General features: G+C 38.9%; 3 protein-coding genes across 21 annotated transcripts; 1 reads left to right on the forward strand and 2 right to left on the reverse strand.

Moving 5' to 3' along the window:
* Positions 1 to 3905: 3905 nt before the first annotated feature.
* LOC111776481 (heat stress transcription factor A-6b) lies at positions 3906 to 6101 on the reverse strand. Of its 12 annotated transcripts, none has more exons than XR_015411938.1 (5): positions 5943 to 6101; positions 5528 to 5841; positions 4583 to 5356; positions 4290 to 4479; positions 3906 to 4213 (listed from the first exon to the last, which is right to left on the reverse strand). XR_015411938.1 is itself a non-coding variant. In XM_087118037.1 (3 exons), the coding sequence occupies exons 1-2, from the start codon at positions 5828 to 5830 to the stop codon at positions 4619 to 4621; spliced, it is 1041 nt and encodes a 346-aa protein (XP_086974163.1). In that variant the 5' UTR covers positions 5831 to 6067; the 3' UTR covers positions 3906 to 4344; position 4618. The 12 variants fall into 12 exon arrangements, 5 of the variants coding, with proteins under 5 accessions (XP_086974163.1, XP_086974164.1, XP_086974162.1 ...); XR_015411939.1 differs by having other exon boundaries at positions 5966 to 6085; XR_015411942.1 differs by having other exon boundaries at positions 4290 to 4344; positions 4618 to 5356; positions 5528 to 6067.
* Positions 6102 to 8225: 2124 nt separating this feature from the next.
* LOC111776318 (ETO1-like protein 1) lies at positions 8226 to 14243 on the reverse strand. Of its 8 annotated transcripts, none has more exons than XM_087117889.1 (6): positions 13946 to 14243; positions 13392 to 13535; positions 11532 to 13253; positions 10590 to 10881; positions 9446 to 9755; positions 8226 to 8613 (listed from the first exon to the last, which is right to left on the reverse strand). In XM_087117889.1, the coding sequence occupies exons 2-6, from the start codon at positions 13418 to 13420 to the stop codon at positions 8393 to 8395; spliced, it is 2574 nt and encodes an 857-aa protein (XP_086974015.1). In that variant the 5' UTR covers positions 13421 to 13535; positions 13946 to 14243; the 3' UTR covers positions 8226 to 8392. The 8 variants fall into 8 exon arrangements, with proteins under 8 accessions (XP_086974015.1, XP_086974010.1, XP_086974014.1 ...); XM_087117884.1 differs by having other exon boundaries at positions 13339 to 13535; XM_087117888.1 differs by having other exon boundaries at positions 13392 to 13540.
* Positions 14244 to 16503: 2260 nt separating this feature from the next.
* LOC111776320 (protein LIFEGUARD 2-like) lies at positions 16504 to 18270 on the forward strand. Its single transcript, XM_023655745.2, has 4 exons — positions 16504 to 16935; positions 17024 to 17137; positions 17559 to 17716; positions 17813 to 18270. Exons 1-4 carry the CDS (start codon positions 16689 to 16691, stop codon positions 18017 to 18019), a joined length of 726 nt encoding a protein of 241 aa, XP_023511513.1. The 5' UTR covers positions 16504 to 16688; the 3' UTR covers positions 18020 to 18270.
* The last annotated feature ends 71 nt before the right edge of the window (positions 18271 to 18341 follow it).

The raw sequence follows: 18341 nt of genomic DNA on the forward strand, positions 1-18341 counted from the left end.
ATATCCCACATCGGTTGGGGACTAATAGTAGACACGTTTTGAAGCCTTGAGGGGAAGCCCGAAAGGGAAAGCCCAAAGAGGAAAAAATCTGCTCACGGTGAGCTTGGGCTGTTACATTATCGATGTAGAAATCATGAGTTTGAATTCATGCGATACTGTTTTCTCTCGATTTTATATGAACTGTCTTGGTGTTGAATCACGTATATCGAAATTAATATTCCAGCCTAGCAGCTTGAACTAGGCTCTTTGATCTAGTGCTGATTCAGCAGCACCACATATAAAACCAATCCTTCTGGATGAAATCCTTATAATTAAGTGATTGATGACTACGTGGTTTCAATGTTTGATAGAACGGCGGACAAAGCATCCAAATGAAAGCAGCTTCTCAATGCTTAATTTTGTTTCTGATCCTTTGTGGCAGCTGTGGTTAAATCAATGTGAGTATGACGAAAATGATATGCTTAATTTCGTTTCCATGATATATCTGAAGGTACAATATGTATGCGTGTCGATATTCGTGACAACACACCACTGTAGGCACATTTTTTAGGGAAAAGAATTAGATGCTTGTAATTTAGATACAATGTGGGTTCTTTTTTCTTCTTTTAATGAAAGAACAAACTTTAGAATAGAAATGCGCCATACGAAAAGCAAAGCCCAAACTAAAAGGCTCCTCGTAAACAGACAACCTAGTCTAAGATTCAGACAGGCAGCTCCTCCTATGAACACTCAAACACCTCAAAACATTCTCCTATTCCTCGAGTCAATACTGTCGATGGTTTCATCGACTGGTATGAGATTCGGATATGTTTGCTCTAGGAGCGAAGGAGGTACTTGAATATGACATTCTTCCTATTAAACCAATCATTTGCACGCAATCATAAAAACTAACTTCATCATTGTTCTTGAATGGTTTTCTTTTTTCTAACATTTGACTTCTTGATCGACAGTATATGTTCTAATTTTCTAAGCTATACCCAGCTTGGTTAGTTCGTTGTTTTGTTTTGTTGTTTTGAGTTTCATTCTTAACAGAAGGACGATAGTTGAATATGAATTAGAAAAAATAGTTTGCTTTAGTTAATTGATTTTAATTAGCTTAGGATTGTGAAGTTTGAAGCTCAATGTGTGGATTGTGCTGCAAATGAATTATAGAAAACTGGATTCATGCTGTATTTTTAGCCTAAGTTTTATGTAGCCATGGGATTAACAAATTCATAGGATCATAGTTTAGAACGAACATTCGGTTTATGTACCCATGGAATATAGGTCGTCTCGAGTTCTTCATTCAAACAAGGCCGAAAACAAAGATTCAGGACTGTTCATGTTTGGGAATAAGGGAATATATAATGCCTCCAACAACGTATAAACACTATTCTTTCATTTTTTATGCTTCCTCCGAATAAAATAAAAATATCCCATTAGGGGACAGTCTATTCTAATCACCATCCCACAGGACAGGAGCTTTAAACTTGCCTATATTATATTGCAGAAAAAAATAATAAATAAATGTTTGTAGAACTTCAAAGCAATAAGCATGGAGAAGGGGATCTCAAAAGCACCAAAACCTCTTTGGATAAGAGAAATTCTGTCACTCAAAACCCTAACAGATTCCCAGAGCAGAGAGGCAAGCATTAGTGCAGATCTGCTTCCTACGCCATTTTTAGGCGAAGCTCAAGAATCTCCATTGCTATCGCCGATTACCCTTTCTAGAAAATATGTATATCATTATTGTCGATGACACGACCAAATAAACCAACCTGCAACAAGAAGAGAGATTCACAAATGGTTGTTTAGGTGTAGAAGAATTTGCTAAAGTAAGATGAACTCTGCAAGGAAGAAGAGATGGGGAAGTGTTTGAAAGTAGTAAGATTGATGGTTGTAGGCAAGAGAAGGTGGTTGGTTGTGTCGTAATTCGATTTTCTCGTGATACCATCAAAAGGTGAAGCTACCATATGATCTGATCTTTCCTTGTGTGAAGAGCAAGAAGAAGGTTAGATCATGCTGGCAGCTTCAACTGCTGGTGATGCACGGCAAAGTCTGAGAGTTGGTGTTATTGTTTGAATGAAGATGAGGGGATATAAATAGAGGGGGAAGTCTTAGAGGGGATATAAACAGAGGGGGAAGTCTTAGTTTTTGTTGGTGAAGTGTATGTGAAGGGGTTTGAAAATGAAAAAGTAAAAAAATGAAGAAAACGTAGATATATGGCAGAGTGGCAATGGTCCAAAGGTAACGGCCCAACCCCACCGTTAGTAGATATTGTTCTCCTTGGGCTTTCCCTCAAGATTTTTAAAACGCTTTGTTAGAGAGAGGTTTCCACACCCTTATAAGGGGTGTTTCATTCTCCTCCCCAACCGACATCCACCTCCCCCTTCAGGGCCCAACGTCCTTACTGGCACACCGCCTCGTGTCTACCTCCTTCAGGGAACAGCCTCCTCATTGTCACATCTCCTGCTGTCTAGCTCTGATACCATTTGTAACAGCCCAGACCCACCGTTAGCCGATATTGTCTTATTTGGGCTTTCCCTCCAGATTTTTCACTTTATGCACCTCTCTCATTGTAAAATCTTCTATGAAAGAGAGGAAATCGAGATATCAGAACACGAAGTTAGGGGACCATATGCATGGAGAACGAAAGTAAGACTCAGCATCTTCATAACCCACCCAAACCCAAATCATGCATGTGACTTTCTCTCTTTTTCTTACTTTTTTTTCTTTTTTGATATCCGTGAGTGTCTGGACTAACTTGCTCGCTATCTCGACTAATCTCACTAGAAAACCCGCCTAACCCTACAACATGATCGTTATTTACTCTAATCTGAGTCAAAACAAGGGATTTGTTGACGAGTGTTCGTGGCTTTTTCCATGAACTGAAAAGGATGGATGAAAATGGGAGGTGAGAAACCCATTTGTTTAATGAAGAAGAAAACAGTGATCAAGTTGTTTGTGTATTTATGGTGGTGAGAGTGACATTGTGTAAGTTTGTATGTTGTTTTTGGTTCTTCATTTGGTTGGTTGAGAAGTTGAGATATAGATAGAAGAAGAAAACAGGGATCATGTGAAGCTTGGGAGGATCCATACTTATTGGAATACAACACTCCAAATTCCTCAGGTATTTTACCTTATTTTATATTTTATTACGTATTTTTATTGTTAATTTACTTTTCACCGGCGTAGCTCAACTAGTTAAGCATGTGTAGTGTACTATTGTATTACGTGCTAAGTTACTATTTTTTAAAAATAAATAAAACTTAATTATGGCGGAAAATATTTGCTTTTTTTTTTTTTTTTTTCTTTCCTTAAATTTGAATAAATTTTTAATTTTTTTAAAAACAATTTAAGTTTTATTTTCCAAATAATTTTAATATGTTTTTTGTTTCTATATTTATATTAATATACCAGTAGTTTTGATAAATTATTTTTATATTCAATTTTATTTTAATATTAATAATATATATATAGTCTATGAGGTTTCAAACTGACATTTTAACCTCTAAATATTGATTTTAATAATATTATATTTTAAATAAAAAAATATTTTGCGAATTTTTTATTTTTTTAGTTTTTAAAATTTGTGTTTCTTTCCTCAAATTTCTTATTAATTTTAACTATTCTATAAATAAATAAAAAAATTGAATTCTTATTAAAAAAACATGTTTTAGTTTTGGTTTGGAAATATTAGTTAAAATAAATAACAAAACATCGTAACACCTCATGTCCTTTTAGGTTTTAAAATTTTAAAACGGGTCTATTAGGGAGAGGTTTCAAACCGACGTGGAATCTCACAATTTATTTTTATTCGAGCTTCCTCTTAAGGTTTTAAAACAGATAGGGAGTGATTTTCACATCTTTATAAGGAATGTTTGGTTACCTTCTGTAACTGACGTGAGATCTCACGTAAGGATCAATTAATCCGAAAAAAATCCGAGAAGTTTATAAATACGTAGACATCAATCTCAAAAGGCAATAAAAAAGAGAGACAAAAAAAAAGTGTAGCATTTGCATATGGGTTGCAAGAAGGACGGTGAAAGGAATGGGGAAATATCTGGGATTTTTTGGAAGTGGCTTGACAACGAAAACTCAGGCTCAACACCGACCATTTCATTTCAAACCAACAAACAGCCACACCGACCCACTTAACTACCAACTGCTGCTGCTCACCAGCTTGGGCCCTCCTCCATTTTGGCTGCTTCTTCTGCACCCTCTTCCCTCATTTCTGGCCACAAACACTCTCTTTTACTGCAACAAACATACAAACTTTATGCAGTAATCCACGGGGAAACAGAACACACCTTGGTTCTGTATCATCCTCTGCCTCCCATGGCCTCCCTCTCCACCTAAATTTACCTGCAGCTTCAAAAACCCACCACACAAAAAATGAGGAGCAGCTTTGTTGTGTGAAATTAAGAGCATAGAGAGAGATAAAGAGAAGAGGAAAAGACAGTTTCCCTTTTAATTCTGTGCTTGCCATGATTTCCCATCCTGTTCATGATTAGAGAGTTTGAGAGTTATGGGTTTTGGAGGAATGTTTGATTAAGGAATTGTGAATATGGGACAAAACTTGTTTGTTTGCTTTCTTACTTACCCAGAAGAAATGGAGATAGTGTGTTTTCCAGCTACCTTACTTTCGGGTTGAACCGAAACAGTCGAAGCGATGGCTCAATGCTTTCACGTCGTCTTCTTCTATTCTTTCACTGAAAAACTCCTCCCAGAACCCCTCATCCAGCTCTGTATCTTCACTCTCTGGACCCTGCAGCTCTTCCTTTACTTCTGCTTCTTTCTTTACTCCCTTCCCTAGTCCTTGCATTTCCATAGCAAGTGCTTCCAGTTCAGATACTTCATATCCACAAAACTCCAGAGGCTCAATCTTAATGGGGTTTGAGGTTCCTTCTTCACTGCCTCTGGAGCTGCTTGGTCCTTGATCAATGGGCCATCTCCTCTTCTTTGTTGCTGCCTCTTCAACCTCCCTTTTCTTCTTCTGGTGCACTAGCTGCTGAATGAAGTCTGGATTCTGCATTGCTCTTGCTAAGAATTTCATCATCTGTCGCTGTTTCATCTCTGTCCCTTGCAGCTTTTGCTCCATTGCTTGTAGGTAGGCTCTTGTATTCTGCTGCTCACGTCTCAGCCTAACCAGCTCCATCATCACCATCTGCTTGTCCCGTTTCAACCGGTCGAGTTCCGCGTCAAGCCCGAATCGACCGATCTCAACGCAAGGACCTGATTCTTGTTCTAGAGGCAGAGACTCAGAGTGTGATGCTAGTGGTTTTCTTCTCCTAATTGTCCTAAGAAGATGCTTTTGGCCTCTCAAGAATCCTTCATTGGCAAACTCCCATCTCTCTGGATTAATCTTCCTAAAACCCTGGAATCATAGTTCATACTAAAAACTCCCTCCCCAACTAAAAGAACTCTAGAACAGAACAAAAATGGCAATACAGAATTCAGAAAGCAACAGAAACCACAACCAGTTGAACACAAAATTCAAGAACTCAGACCATCTTCGATGCAATATTGAAGAGAATTGGAAACTTACGTAAGTGTTGAGCTGCCGGATGAAGCTTGAGAAGTTATTGTGCTTGAAGAATCGAGGCAGTAAATTAGCGGAGAAGGCTTGGGGATCCCAAACGATGAAGCTGATTCCTCCCCTGCCCCAAGAGATAATGTGTTCGGTAATCGGATCCTCCACCATGTCGAATATCTTGATCAGAAATGGCGGAGGACCACCATCGTAAAGACCTTCCATCGGCTGGGGCGTGGCTGGGAAGCCATAACCGCCGCGTACCTCCGGCGAACTTGAGCCCCAGTCCTCCTCCTTCACTGGATATTGAGGATTCATGGATACAACAACTGCAAAACATAAAAAGAGGGAGAAATGGGAGTCCGATTCTTACAAAATTGAATCGAAGAATGATTGTAGAAGCGTATGAACAGAAATTGACGAAAATTACGAAGTGGAAAGGAGAAAAGTGACGTGATTATGGGAATTGGGAATAGGAGAATGGTGTGTTGTTGGGAGATGCAGCCATGAAGATGAGAGGCAATTAACTAAAATGGCAGAGAAATTGAAAAGAATCCAATAGAGAAGGACGTTTTATGGTGAGGAAACGACAGAAAAGCCATGGTGATGATTGCGAGAGGACAAACGCGGTTTCAATTCTTCATCAAATCAAAAACGTCTGTTCACATCGCAACCATTAACAAAAGAAAAGAAAAAAATCTGTTCATTTGTGGAGCTCCTCTTCCTATCTCGATCTCGCTCCGTTTCGAATCACTTTCTAAACCGTTAAAACCCGTTGTAGAATATAAATATTTTATTCGGAATAAACCCTTGATTCCAAATAAACCCGTTCTAACACGTGACTTGATCACTATTGCATGTAAGCAGGGCGAAGGCTGTTGAGGTGATAAGAGTACTAAACGGGATGTTGAAACAAGAGGGAGGAGAACGAAACATTCTTTATAACGGTATGGAAATTTCTCCCTAACAGACGCGTTTCAAAATCTTAAGCTGAATCGTGAGATGGAAAGCTCAAAGAGACGCGTTTTAAAACCTTGAGCTGAAGCTTGAGAGGGAAAGCCAGGGAAATCCCAAAGAGGACAACCTTGAGCTTAACCCTAAGAGGGAAAGCTCGAGAAAGCCCAAAGAGGACAACCTTGAGTTGAACCCTTAGAGTGAAAGCCCGAGAAAGCCCAAAGAGGACAACCTTGAGCTGAACCCTGAGAGGGAAAGCTCGAGAAAACCCAAAAAGGATAACCTTGAGCTGAACCTTGAGAGGGAAAACCCAGGAAAGCCCAAAGAGGACAACCTTGAGTTGAACCTTGAGAGGGAAAGCCCGAGAAAGCCCAAAGAGGACAACCTTGAGCTGAACCCTGAGAGGGAAAGCCCGGGAAAGCCCAAAGAGGACAATCTTGAGCTAAACCCTGAGAGGGAAAGTCAGGGAGGGAAATCCCAAAGAGGACAACCTCGAGAGAGAAATCGGGAGAAAATCCAAAGAGGACAACATTGAGCTAGTACAAATAAGAATATATATATATATATGTTTGGCAAATAATGTGATATTAATAAATTGTGTGTTCCAAAGTCAGAACTGCAAGTCTGCAACTGGCGCCTGATTTGTGTACGGAAGAAAAAGGAGGTTTGTCCTGAAGTGCTTCAACGGCGTTAAAATGTTAATTTTAAAAAATTATAAAAGTTTTAAAAAATAAAAGAAAATTCTAGAGGGCCATCCCTCCGAATTTATTCCTTTATTTTGGGCATCGCTTTATGCAAATAGCCACTTCTGGCAGAAGGTTCTGGAACTGCTTGCCTTCTCTCTACTTCAATCATTTTTATTTTAAATCTATTTTATTAATATAGTATTCTTTTTAATTATAGTTCGATATTATATTTTAACTTTCTCTATAAAAAAGCCTAAATTTTTAAATGTTTTAATAATAATACATTTTTTTAAAAGTTTAATAATTTTTTTCTTATTTATTCCTTATATACTTCTATTATTATTTTTAGTCTCCCCTCTTTTTGTCTCTTCCTCATTTGACTTCTTTTTATATATTCCTTCCTTTAACTTCTCTTCAATAATCTCTCAAATTCAAGGGTGGCTGCTTCTCCTCCCGGCTGTGTCTCTGCACCTCTACCTCCTTTATCACTTAGTGGCCTTTAGGGTCCTTAGCTGTTTCCCTCTCGACGATGAAGCTTATCCCTCATCGTCTCACTGGCTGACCTTGACCCCTGTTATTTTGAGGTCATATCTAGTATTCAGAGTTTGCCTCGATTCGGTACCACTCACTGAAACAGTGCTTTACCCCTAGATGTCCAGTCAACTGGCTTTCCGCTCAACTTTAGTATTGCTTCCTACCCCAAACTAACAGTTAACCCAAATTTTAAAAGATATAGTATGCGCATGCGTATTCTATTGAATTTTACTAAGAGCTAGGACTCCAAACTATGTTCGATAGAATTTGCATCCAACAATAATTTTAAAGCTATCGAAGGCATATAATGATGGTTTTCTAAGCCACCATTAGAATGGGATCTTGAAAGATATATATTTTTTAATAGAGGCTTTTTAAAAAAAAGAAAAAAATGAAATTAAGCAAGTAAAAAAAAAATCGAGTATTTAAAAGTAACAATTCTTGTATGGCTTATGGCGTATGAATGGAGAAAAGGATATGAAATTGTAAATTACAAGTATTTTCCCTGATTCATCAGAATACATTATTAAGAACACAGAAACGGAAACTGATGATTTTACATTAATTGAATATAATTACCAAAAATCGTACAAATTTATAACTTACAAAACCTGAAATACGGGGGGTGGAAAAGAATCTATGAAATGGTTGGTCCGTTACATACACATGCTCTAGTATACATTGTGTTGATGATGATATTGCACTCTCATGGTTCATGGCTGTTTACCCGGCTATGAAGCTCCAGCATTTCTTGATGGTTCGGGTCAACCGAAAGAGCAGCTCGACAATCTCGTAGAGCTCCCAATACATCTTTAGTATGCTCGCGGAATGCCGCTCGGAGGTGTAGAAGGTGAAGGTCTGCTTTGAATGCTATTGCTCTTGATAGTTCTGCAATCGCTTCATCTACTTTGTGGCTATCCATCAACACTGCTCCCATAGAGAAGAAATCATTTAGTTGACAAACAAAAGACTAAATCCCTAGCAATGGCTGAATAGTAACAGTAACGGGTCTAAAAAGTCAAATGGATAATGAGTGTAATAGCCCAAGTCCACCGCTAACAGATATTGTCCTTTTAGGCTTTCCTTATCGGACTTCCTAGCAAGGTTTTTAAAACGCGTCTGCTAGGAAGAGGTTTCCACACCCTTATAAAGGATGTTTCGTTCTCCTCTAACCGATGTGAGATCTCACAATCCACCCCCTTCAGGGCCCAGCGTCCTCGCTAGCATTCATTCTCTTCTTCAATCGATGTGAGACCCCCAATCCACCCCCTTCAGGGCCCAGCGTCGTTGCTGGCACTCATTCCCTTCTTTAATCGATGTAGGACCCCCCAATCCACCCCCTTCAAGACCCAACGTCCTCATTGGCACACCACCTCGTGTCCACCTTCTTCGGGGCTTATCTTCTTCGCTAGCACATCACCCGGTGTCTGGTTCTGATACCATTTGTAATAGCCCAAACCCACCAATAACAAATATTGTCCTCTTTGGACTTTCTCTTTCAAGCTTTCCCTCAAGGTTTTTAAAATGTTTCTGCTAGGGAAAGGTTTCCACACCCTTATAAAAGGTGTTTCGTTCTCCTCTCCAACCGATGTGGGATTTCACAATGAGCTTGGCCAAAGACATAGTAATATATATAATTCATATTATTGTTAGGCATCATTCTCTCAACAAATAATTTGGTGCTTAATATGGCATGGGCAAAAATGAACTCCTAATTCTAGAATAAACTCAAGAGTAAATCAGGGAAGGATATAACAACCTGCAGCACGGTATCTGTATGGGTACACCCGAAGAGGATCCAACTGAGTAACCATATCTAGATCTGCTTTGGTCGAGTCACGGTCACCATACTCAGACCTCTTCTCATATGCAGATGCATTATTGCGCGCTTTTTCAATTAGTTTGGTCATCTCCTCAAATGCAGCAGCCTTATCATTTCTGAGATAATGAACACGAGCAAGACCTTGATGAGCTCGAGTGTGACGGATTTTGAGGGCATTAATGTAGCAATCAGCCGCTAAGTCTAGCTTCTCACAGTCAACATAAACACTTCCAAGATTGTTCAGTGCCTAAAAAGAAATGGGCAGTTACACGAGTTAAAAGACAATTTTTCAATACAAGCCACAATTAGTTGGCAAGCTGCCTCATCACAACTATCATTCATAGACGCAAACTGAGAAAGAAAATGACAGCTCACAGTTATCAGTCAATTCCTGTATTCAGGAAGATATTGGCTAGAATTATTTTATGTGGTATATATATTATATCCATGATTGTCTGGACTAGACTAGATTATGTGCATCTTGATTGCCAAGGTAACTTGTAAGATACTAAATCCTAGGTAGGCCACCATGGTCTAAACCCATCATCTCTAAGCCCTTCATTATTTCCACGATTTGGGGACAATACATGGTTGGTATCAATTGCATCAATAAATAATAATTATTAAACTTTCATGTTAAGACTCCATATATATATATATATATATATATATATATAGTCCTTCACTGGTTATACAATTCAGACTCATCAGCATTTACTGGATGGCAACCAACACAACGGTCAATTTTTAAATTAATAAATGAAAAGTACAAAAGGGGGCAAGAACTTAGAATACTAGAGATCTAAAGAGGCAAGAACGTAAAAAGCTAGAGTTGTAGAAAAGGTCTCCTGTTTGCAATGGTGAATGGAAGGGGTAGTTACAAATAAGGTATCAAACAGTAAATAATTAGAGTAGAGCTCACTCTCTCTCACAACGATCTCAAGGCTTTCAACGATATCTAGTTCTAATAAGACGTAATAGATTCATATCAAGTAATATTGAAAGATATTCATCCTATCAACAATCATACCACTTGGTCGAATTCTGCTATGAACACATAAGGTGATTGAGAAAACCATACCTGACCTTTGCGCAACCTATCCGAAGGGCACTTCAAAGCATCTTCTAGGAGGGAAATAACTGTAGAAGAACAAGACGGATCTTGGCTAGAGTCTGCCAGTGCATAGGCCTTCAAGAAAAAAGCTTCAAAGGATCTCTTAATTTTAATTGATTCCTCAGCCTTTTGGAGCCCTTCCTCGCAATGACCTGTATCATACAAGATCCAGCCCTCATAAACCAGCCTCTCATGTTCACTGGATGCATGTTGACGAGCTAATTGCAAACTCCGCATGGCAGCTTCAGGACAGTTCAACCTGATAAGTCAATGAAAGAAATCTTCACCTACCACTTGAGAGAAAAAAAACTCACACTAGGAAAAAAAATTATCTTTCCCACTTCACAGATGTGTATTGCACAGAACTGAGTGAGAGCCAGAGAAGGAAGGGATGTGCAATAACATGGCAAAGTTACAAAATAAGGGACTGTGTTATTGATTCTTTTATATTTTATCAGTTGAAGTACATAGGAAATGCTATGCAGAGGAACCAAAGAATTTAAGCAAATAGAAATGGCTAATAATCCAGACTAATCTCCTATTCATGTAGTGTAGATTCAGCCCTCCCCTCATTTCAGCAAATATAAGTTTGAAATCCCCAGGCTGAATCCAGAGCATGCCTGTCTTGTCGTTGGTTATGCATTCAGCATGCATACATTTTACAATAAAGTTATAAACAATGCTCAAAAACCATCTGAAGCTTTGTGTCAAAAAAAAAAAAAACAGCAATACTAATAAATGAAGAAAAGAAGTCATCCTAAACACAAGTAGATAACCTATTAACTTGTCACAAAAGGTTCTTTTATCTAACAATTGCTTATTTGAAGTTGCAACAAGCCAATCATTGTTGCCTACAAAACAAAAATAACTAAATGAAAAAGAAGTCACAGGCTGAGGTTAATAGCATACCGTAGAAGAAGCAAGGACTGTCTGAAGTACAGAACACCTTTTGCTGCATCAGACTCAAGCATCTGGTAGATTACAGACAGAGAACCGATATCATCAACTGAAGACCATCTATCATACAACTGAATCCAACAATCTGCCGTTGTCCAATTGTTAACATGCTCACGCACAAGAGTTCGGAGTTGTAATGCAGCTGCCTTACCCTCAAACATTCGATAATCAGGGGAGAGAGTAAGAATGGCTTGAATGTCACAGATTGCTGCTTGATAATCTTCAAGGGCAAGGTAGAAGCAAAACCGGAGTTCCAAACATTCAAGCGCAAGTTTAAATCCAAGAATACGGTTAATTTCAGCAAGAGCTGCATGAACATCCTGTTTTCGCATTAAGGAAGCAGCTCGATACATATAGGGATAAGTCAGAGTTGGATCCAAGCCAGTTGCTTTCTCAAGATCTGTCAATCTTTTATTGGCATCAGAATATAATGATCTCTCCTGATACATCCACCCAAGTGGGACACCAGTAGAGATAACAGAGGTCAGCTTGTCATAGGACCATTGCTTGTTACCATTTATGTGACTTAAGCGAGCCAACCCAACAACTGAATAAATATGACCTGCACTAAAAGCAGCCTCAAATAGACGTTTGGCTTCATTATACTCTTTCCTTAAGAGCCTTACACATCCCAATTGATGACAAGCAAAGAGCCTCTGCCTATCAGTTTCAGAAAATTCCACCAACCTTTCTAGGAAACAAGCAGTGTTCTCTGATCGAGGATCAAGGTTTATGGAAACTTCACTTAATAAACAATAAAGGGAAAACGAGGCATGACCCACCATGATTGACCTTTGTTGTTTATTAGCATTCATAAATATGTCCACCACACGATGATCACTCAAGCAATCAGGGAGGTCATTTAGAAAAGTTTGCAGACATGATGCAGCAAGAATATGACAATTCTCTTCGAGGGCATAGTCCATGAGCTCCACAGCATCTTCTCTAGTGGATGCAAGAGGTGCTAGTCTTCTATCACATGCATCTTTGAGCTTTTCACAACAAAATTTATTTGCAAAAGTCAATATTTCCAACAAAAGATCTGGAGAAACTTCATCCAAATTCCCTGTGTTGCTGAACTCCCTTATAACCCTCATACCCGAAGGGGAAAGATTGTTTTCAGACAGATCAATCACCTCACGGTTTGATTCAGTGAAGCACCCATTAAGCATAGCATGAAAAGGAGCTGAGAGACCTGAAATTTTCTGCCTATCACAAACAATATCCTCATCATTAATTTTAAAAGTGACATGTCCTGATATTGGGTTCCCATCAACTGCACAAGTGTCGTTGGGATTTCCAGCATCTACCCCAGTATCTACAGGGAATTGGGCAGCAATATCAACAGGTCCAAACTCTTGTGCGCATTTCTCACAAGTCGCAAGTAGGTCGGTGATAATCTCTTCCCCCCGCTTCTCATATTTTATCCATGCTCCAAATATAAGCTTCTCGTGAACTATGCTAGCTTTCTGCCAAGCAGAGCGAAGGCTTCTTCGCATAAGTTTAACCTCCCCAAGCCCTCTAAAGACCTGAAACTGAAGCAAATAGAGATTCGATCTCTCATGGGTGGGACATGACTCGAGTTCTTCATGAATTTGAGCTAAAACTTCAACATAATCAACAGGTTTGAAGTACGGCAGAATTGGAGGATCGGGGACCTTGATAAGAGATTCTCTACAAAAATTTAATCAACCCTAAGGATATAAATTTCTGAAGTAAATACTATACAACAAAATAATAATGAAAAAAAAAAATTTACATTGACGAAGAAGAGGATTGTAACGAGAGTTTGGAAAGTTTCCCTCTTTCAACCTGAAGCCAAGCCTGTGGATAGAAAGCATTCAGCTGCGTTTCTTTATAGGACTCGGAAGGGAAGAAAGTCCTCATAGCGCACAAGAGATCAACACGACTTCCAGATCTCCAAAAATGTCAGATGGCTATCGTTCCCCAATCGAACTAACCTAACAAATAGCAAAATGAGAGAATACTAAAACATAGTTTGGAGACCAAAAAAAAAAAAAAAAAAAAACAAATCATCAGATCGCAAAAACCTAATCTGGTCGGAAAATTTCATGCCCAGGTATCCAAAAACGGATTCTCAGGCTACGGAAAAGCAGCTCTAGAAGAAAAAAAAACGCAAAAAAAAAAAAAAAAAAAAAAAAAAAAAGGAAGAGAAGATTTGAACTCAGGAAATCAAAATCGTTCTGTTCAGAGACTAGAATCCGAGCAGTTTGCAGTCCAGTCAACAGCATTGAATTCGTAGTGTATCACCATTTCGAATACAGGAAAATAAAAGGATAAATCAACAACGATTATTCTCATGGAGATATAAAGAAAATTAGGGCGAAAAAATCACCGCAGATTACGTAAGATCTCTGTCCAAGAAGCGCGATGAAGAAACCCAGAAAACGATCCATCCAACTGCTTCATAGATGTGGAGAAATCGGGAGATCACAAGGTGAACTGATGAATCGTGAAGATCAAATTAAAAGAGCAGAAATCCAAAATTTCGGAGATGAACATCTTGGTTTTGAGCCCTTTGGGGTAAAAAGGAAAGGAATCTGGTGTGTTCTTTTTGTCTTCCTTTCTCGCGTTCTTTCCGTTGGGAGTCCACAAAAGATTGCAGCCACTGTTTTCGTCGACGAGAAAATATGGTTCTTTTTTTTCCTTTTAACTGCTCCAATTTCTCAGGCATCTCAAAAACGCTGTCGTTTCAAAATCCAACTTTGTCTCTTTGCCAATTCGGTCCTCATCCTTTTACTGTATTTACAAAAATTGCCCAAAACTTTCCCGAAACCCCAAATGTGTCCCGATGGGATGCGTATACCAACGGCCACAAATGTTTGTACGTTCCCATCCTACCGTTCCCTTCGGTTCGAACCAATTGCTGTTGGAATGGTGGGGTCCACAATGGATGTGATGTGGGTCCCTCTCCCATCATAGGATAAAATTTTATGCTCCTATTTCAATTATTGCTACACATGACTTTATTTTCTTCCATCATATTATATATATATATATACACATACATACACATATATATACACATACATATATGTATGTGTATATATGTATGTATCTATATATATATGAGGAAGTTTGGTGATAACAACTCTTGCCATTGGCCACCCAATCAAACTACCCAAGTGCCGATGTCAACAACTTATAATTACGCCTTGGTTGAAATTACACATTTGCCCTTACGATCCTACTTTTTGTCACTGTATGTATGACATGTCTATAAAGTACGAGAAAATATTTCATAAACGATGTCATAATAAAATTATTTAGTTTGAATTTGTTCTTTGTAATCCAATTCAACTTACGTGGACCCACGATATCGGGTTACAACTCATTAAAGGGCTTAACTCGTCTAATCACATCAATTATTCATCTAACTTTACTTAAGATATTTTAAATTGATCAATCAGTGACGGTATACTGACCTCAAACATCTCTAATATGTCAAAAACGTCTCCAATAAAATGGTAGGAATGGGTTCGACTCCGAGCACTAGGACGAGTCAAAACTAGGTAACAAAGCCGGATAAGCCGCTGAGCCGAGCTGAACTAATGGGGCGCAAGTCAAGTTATCTGGGTCGGGTCGGGTCGGCGTGCGGGTTGGTAATGGGTTACAGGTCATGAGTGCATGTGCGGGTCGTAGTCTAGGTCAGATCGCTGACAGGTCGGGCTCACGGTCGGAGCGAGTCTGGGCTTTCGAGCGGCCCATGAATGAAATTGGGCTGGGTTGCATCTGTGTGTGCGCGCTGAGCTGCGGTGTTGGGCTGAAGGAAGCCACGTGTCAATGTGTTATTTTTTACTTCGGAGGTATTATTGTAATATTTGTAATTTTATCCCAAAAAATAAAAAGAAAATAAGAGTGTCCGCATTTAATATGGAGAAAAATACACTATTTTTGCGTAATTTATATTTTCTCAACATAAATAAATAGTAATAAATATGGAGATATGGTCATTAAGCTTCTCGTTGACCGCCACGTGTGGTTGTTGGGATATATTATTCATACATTTAAGCACATTCTAGAACTTACAACCACCAAACCTCCTTATTTAAATAATTTTTTAATCCATAATTTTCGATAATAAATTCATTTGTAACGACTCAGATCCACTGCGAGCAGAGATTATCCTCTTTCGGCTTTCTCTAAGGAAGGTTTCCACACCCTCTATAAATGGTGGTTTGTTCTCCTCCCAACCAATGTGGGACATCTCAATCCACCCTCTTTCGGGGGCAGCGTCGCACTCTTTATTTCCTCCAATCGATGTGGGACCACCTCCAAATCCACCCCTTTGAGACTCAGCGTCCTTACTAGCACATTGTCTTGTGTTTACAACAGCGAGAAGGCTGGCACATTATCCGGTGTTTGGCTCTAATACCATTTATAACGACCCAGATCCACCGCTAGTAGATATTGTCCTCTTTAGGCTTTCCCTTCCGGGCTTCCCCTCAAAGCTTTAAAACGCGTCTTCTAGGGAAAGATTTCCACACCTTTTATAAATGGTGGTTTGTTTTATAAAATTGTCACATGACACAATGTGGTTGAACCAGATGATCGAGCTGTAAAAAATGGTTACTAACCCGTGAATATTCATAACAATAGCATATTGATTATTAGTTTAACAATATTTTTGTTTGACCATCTTCCCTGCGTAAAGAATGAGAGTTGGGTTTAACCTAATTCGTTAAAATACGTCTATGAACATATTAAATTGTAAAAAAATTTGACTGTTATGGATGAAAACCGTTTATCCACCCCTTAGATTAACTCCAAATTTTTTAATATCACTGCAGTAACAATAATAATATTTTTAAAATTAAAAAAAAAATTAAAATGTTTTTGAAGTTTTTTAAAAAGTTAGTTTCTATTAATTTAGCGAAAAAAAAAAAAAAAAGAAATATAACAACCGAAAGGACTTTCTGGCTTACACGCGATGAATCGAGAAGTCTCCGTCGGCCGGAACCTCTCCATCTTATAAGCTCTGCGATAATCATACGGGAACCCGAATTGGGCCTTCGTTGAACCCTTCAGCACTTTCGATTAAAGCTTTGTTTCTTCGTTTTTCTTCTACTTGATCTTGGCGTTTCAAAGATGTGGAATCAGCAGAGGAAGTATGATGTGGAGAGTGGAACAACGCCGCTGTACCCGACGATGCTAGAGAGCCCACAGCTCCGATGGGCTTTCATTCGGAAGATCTACTCTATCATTACCATCCAACTACTCGCCACCGTTGCCGTCGCCGCCACGGTTGTTTATGTTCCATCAATTTCTACTTTCTTGAGCACTACTAGGGCAGGCCTGGCTGTATACATCATTCTCCTTATTATGCCCTTCATAAGTTAGGTTCCTTCCTTCACCACTGATTTCTTTTTCTTTTAGGGTTTCCAATTGTTTCTGATTTGGTTTTTGTTTTGGATTCTCCACAGCGTTGATACCGCTCTCCTGTTACGCTCAGAAGCACCCCGTCAATTTGGTTCTCTTGGGTATTTTCACGGTGTCTTTCTCGTTCGCGATTGGATTGACTTGCGCGTATACAAGCGGTGAGTAGAATATTCTTCAATTTAACCTTTTTTTGTAGTGAATGCCTTCTGCCTTTAGGTGATTGGAAATTAGAGGATAGGTTCTTGCCTCCTTTGGTTGACCGACTGTACGTAAATTGGCTATTCTTGGGTAACTAAGCAAGATATGCTATAGATATGGTGATTAGTACACCGTATATAACTGATGATCGTATTGACAAAGCAGTTCTACAAATTGTTTGCTGTTGTTTTTGCTTTAGCCTTTAGTGCTTTCTGCATTTCTGCCTTTAGGAGTAAGGCGGTGGTTGTAAATTTGGTAGAGGTTTTTGGTTGAATACTTGTTTCTTTGCAGAACTATGTGTGTTTGGGTATAAGATTATGTAGACTTGGTTTGCAAATGCAAAATAGTTCCTTGTCTGAGCTTTGAACGAATCATGAACAGGGAAGGTCATTCTTGAGGCTGCAATTCTAACTGCCGTGGTTGTGGTGAGTCTCACTCTCTACACATTTTGGGCAGCCAAAAAGGGCTATGATTTCAGCTTCCTTGGTCCATTTCTATTTGGTGCTCTGGTTGTCCTCCTGATATTCGGTCTGGTTCAGGTACGCTCAATAGCACAACCCCATGTTCAAATTTGACATGAGTGTATTTGAATTGAGTTTCATTAGCATAATATGAATTTCGTTCATGGAATGCAGGCCTTCTTTCCGTTGGGTCGGACTTCTATGATGGTTTATGGATGTCTAGCGTCCATCATCTTCTGTGGATACATCGTCTATGACACCGACAATCTCATAAAAAGATACTCATACGACGAGTACATCTGGGCTTCTATTGCCTTATATTTGGACATCGTCAACCTTTTCCTCTCACTATTGTCAATCTTCAGAGCAGCTGATAATTGAAGAGGGGCTTGGTTTTCTTTGTGGTTAGATTTTCATCGGCTTTTCCCTTTATGAAACTCTATCACTGTTATTAATAAATGGTGTGTACACTTCATATCTTTCTCTCCGATTAATAGCACCATTACAAAAGCATCGAACTGTAAAGGTTTCTGTTGCTGTTGATCAGGTGATAGATTGAATCTCATACCCATTGTAAGTTGTAACTAAACTATCTACTGCTTTTCAATATAAGTATCAGAATTAGATTTGTATCTTCTTGTACCATATGGTGTTCCAAGTCATTCTTAAAGCATTTACCATTAGAAGAATGATCCTTAATAAA

The sequence above is a fragment of the Cucurbita pepo genome, chromosome 15 (assembly GCF_057944985.1).
Source record: "Cucurbita pepo subsp. pepo isolate OVF chromosome 15, ASM5794498v1, whole genome shotgun sequence".
NCBI lineage: Eukaryota > Viridiplantae > Streptophyta > Magnoliopsida > Cucurbitales > Cucurbitaceae > Cucurbita > Cucurbita pepo.

What these genes read in the sequence shown, in the direction of transcription:
- LOC111776481 (XM_087118037.1), bottom strand. Translation starts at nt 5,830, where the DNA reads ATGAATCCTCAATATCCAGTGAAGGAGGAGGACTGGGGCTCAAGTTCG. An exon ending in TCCGGCAGCTCAACACTTAC is followed by an intron (nt 5,357 to 5,527) that starts GTAAGTTTCCAA and finishes CTATGATTCCAG; the next exon opens with GGTTTTAGGAAGATTAATCC.
- LOC111776318 (XM_087117884.1), bottom strand. Translation starts at nt 13,466, where the DNA reads ATGAGGACTTTCTTCCCTTCCGAGTCCTATAAAGAAACGCAGCTGAAT. An exon ending in CAATCCTCTTCTTCGTCAAT is followed by an intron (nt 13,254 to 13,338) that starts GTAAATTTTTTT and finishes AAATTTTTGTAG; the next exon opens with AGAATCTCTTATCAAGGTCC. An exon ending in ATAGGTTGCGCAAAGGTCAG is followed by an intron (nt 9,756 to 10,589) that starts GTATGGTTTTCT and finishes ATTTCTTTTTAG; the next exon opens with GCACTGAACAATCTTGGAAG.
- LOC111776320 (XM_023655745.2), top strand. Translation starts at nt 16,689, where the DNA reads ATGTGGAATCAGCAGAGGAAGTATGATGTGGAGAGTGGAACAACGCCG. An exon ending in CCTTATTATGCCCTTCATAA is followed by an intron (nt 16,936 to 17,023) that starts GTTAGGTTCCTT and finishes GATTCTCCACAG; the next exon opens with CGTTGATACCGCTCTCCTGT. An exon ending in TGATATTCGGTCTGGTTCAG is followed by an intron (nt 17,717 to 17,812) that starts GTACGCTCAATA and finishes CATGGAATGCAG; the next exon opens with GCCTTCTTTCCGTTGGGTCG.